This window comes from Propithecus coquereli, unplaced genomic scaffold (genome assembly GCF_000956105.1).
Source record: "Propithecus coquereli isolate 6110/MARCELLA unplaced genomic scaffold, Pcoq_1.0 Scaffold605, whole genome shotgun sequence".
NCBI classification, from domain to species: Eukaryota; Metazoa; Chordata; class Mammalia; order Primates; family Indriidae; genus Propithecus; species Propithecus coquereli.
The window spans coordinates 923,330-925,380 of NW_012152008.1; the positions used below are offsets into that span (position 1 = coordinate 923,330).

Consider the following 2,051-nt stretch of genomic DNA (forward strand, 5'->3'; position numbering starts at 1 on the left):
TTCATTCTCCAGAAATACTACTTAAACTCTAAAAGTAATTTAAAACTACCTTTTTGTTTTCAGTTCAATGTTAGCTGCATCCATTTCATTCAGCAAATGATATGGAACTCCATACCGTGGATTAGCTCGAGCTGTGAACAAAACTTTTCATTAATTTGTGTTGGCTAAATGAAATCTGGGTGCTGAAAAGGAAGCATGAAAACCAGAAAGGACTGTGCTGGGAGCTTGGAAAAGTGCTACTAACTAGCTGTGTGAATACTAATTTTTCCTGGATCTCAGTTTTTCCATCTGAAAAATGAAAAGGTTAGAACAAATGAAAGGTCAATAGTTCTTTAAGCCAAGCTAGAAGAATTCCATTTCTTCAACTCTCTTTAAGTATACTTTTAAAAAAGAGTATCCACATTTTCATCCTGATTGCAAATATAATAACTACTTACTGTAAAAAATCTGACAATTATTTTTAAAAGTGTAAAAGATACTACCTGTAATTTCACTCCCAAGAGACATATACAAACACACATACACACTTTTTTTTACAACCAGGATCATATTTACCAAATCTATAATTTGCTTTTTCATTTCATATGTTGTATTTTTCCAAAGCCTTGAATAAATGATTACATAGTAGTCCATTGCATAAGTAGCATAATTAATCTATCCAATTCCAAAGCCTTGAATAAACGATTACGTAGTAGTCCATTGTGTAAGCAGCATAATTAATCTATCCAATCTTTTTCTGTTGGACATTAAGGTGATTTCCAGTTAGTCACTATTATAAATTAATGGGAGCAACAAGCATCTTTGAAAATAAATATCCATACACAGCTCTGATTATTTCAAGACAAACTTGTGGAAGTAGAAATACTGCTTTAAAAGGCATGCTTGTTTTAAGGCTCTTTAAATACGTACACCCAAACTAATCATATTAGTTTACATAGCTACTAGCTGTGGAGGCAGCATCAACTGTATTTGACTTGGTAGGAAAAAAGTGGCACCTCATTGTTGTTCATCTCATTGTGATTCACATTTTTTTCATTATGCGTTAAGTTGAAATATTTTTTGAAGAAATAGGAATTCCTTCTTTTCTAAATCGCTTATTTATATCCTTTTCCCCATGTACTACTGAGCACAATGGAATAGATATAAAGGCACTCTACAGATAGGGGAACTAGTCACATATTTTACTGTTTTCCACTAGTTTGTCATTTGCCTTTTAATTCTATTTAAGGTTTATATCACTTTCCCTTATTTTTTTTCTTTGCTTTTAAGCTTAGAAAAGTCATTTTTACCTTAACATCAGATACATATTTAAGTTTTATACATTTTAAGTTTCCTTTTTTACGTAAAAATTAAAAGAGCTATCATTTAAGTGTTTGGTATAATAGGGAAAATGCCTTAGTTATTTCCCTAGCAACCGAACCAACTTCCCAGTTGTATTTATTGAGTAATTCACTATCCCCCCATTTATCTGAAGAACTACCTTACCACAGATTAAAATCTCAAATATGCTTAGATCAATTCCTGAGCTTACTGCTCTCTTTCAATGATCTGTTCATCTCTTTGCATTATCACTACACTGCCTTTGTTGCTATAACTTTATAAATATGTTTTTACTGGTACAGTAAATTTCCCCTCAGTAGTCCCTTCTTCAATTTTCATTACTTTATCTAAGTGAATTTTAGAATCATTTTATAAAGTTCTGTCCTTTCACCCCCAGAAAAGTGCATCAAGATTTTGGCTGGACCTTTATTCAATTCCTAAGCTAACTGGAAAACTGGTCATTCAGTATATGCTCTAGTTATGCTCATACTAAAATTAAATTCCATGACAAAGACTAATATTCCATCTGAAGACTTTCTTTTTCTGTTAATATATCTTTCCGTAATTGTGAATTCTGATACACAATATTTTTATCAGGCTTATTACTGTATCTTTTTTTTCTCCCAGGAAAATGCAACGCCTTTCTGATTAACAGCATAAGTTATATAACTGCTTCAGATCTAGAAAGTTAATTTCCTTTGATTCACATGAAAATTAGTAACTGCTTTATC

The 2,051-nt window shown here is 31.6% G+C and overlaps 1 protein-coding gene across 1 annotated transcript in view; it reads right to left on the minus strand.

Annotated features, from left to right (window-relative positions):
* Positions 1-2,051, minus strand: part of USP40 (ubiquitin specific peptidase 40) — a 93,400-nt gene that overhangs the window by 48,520 nt on the left and 42,829 nt on the right. Inside the window, exon 11 of the mRNA XM_012659327.1 lies at positions 50-131. Within this exon, the coding sequence (XP_012514781.1) occupies positions 50-131 (82 nt within the window). The remainder of the gene's footprint in view (positions 1-49; positions 132-2,051) is intronic.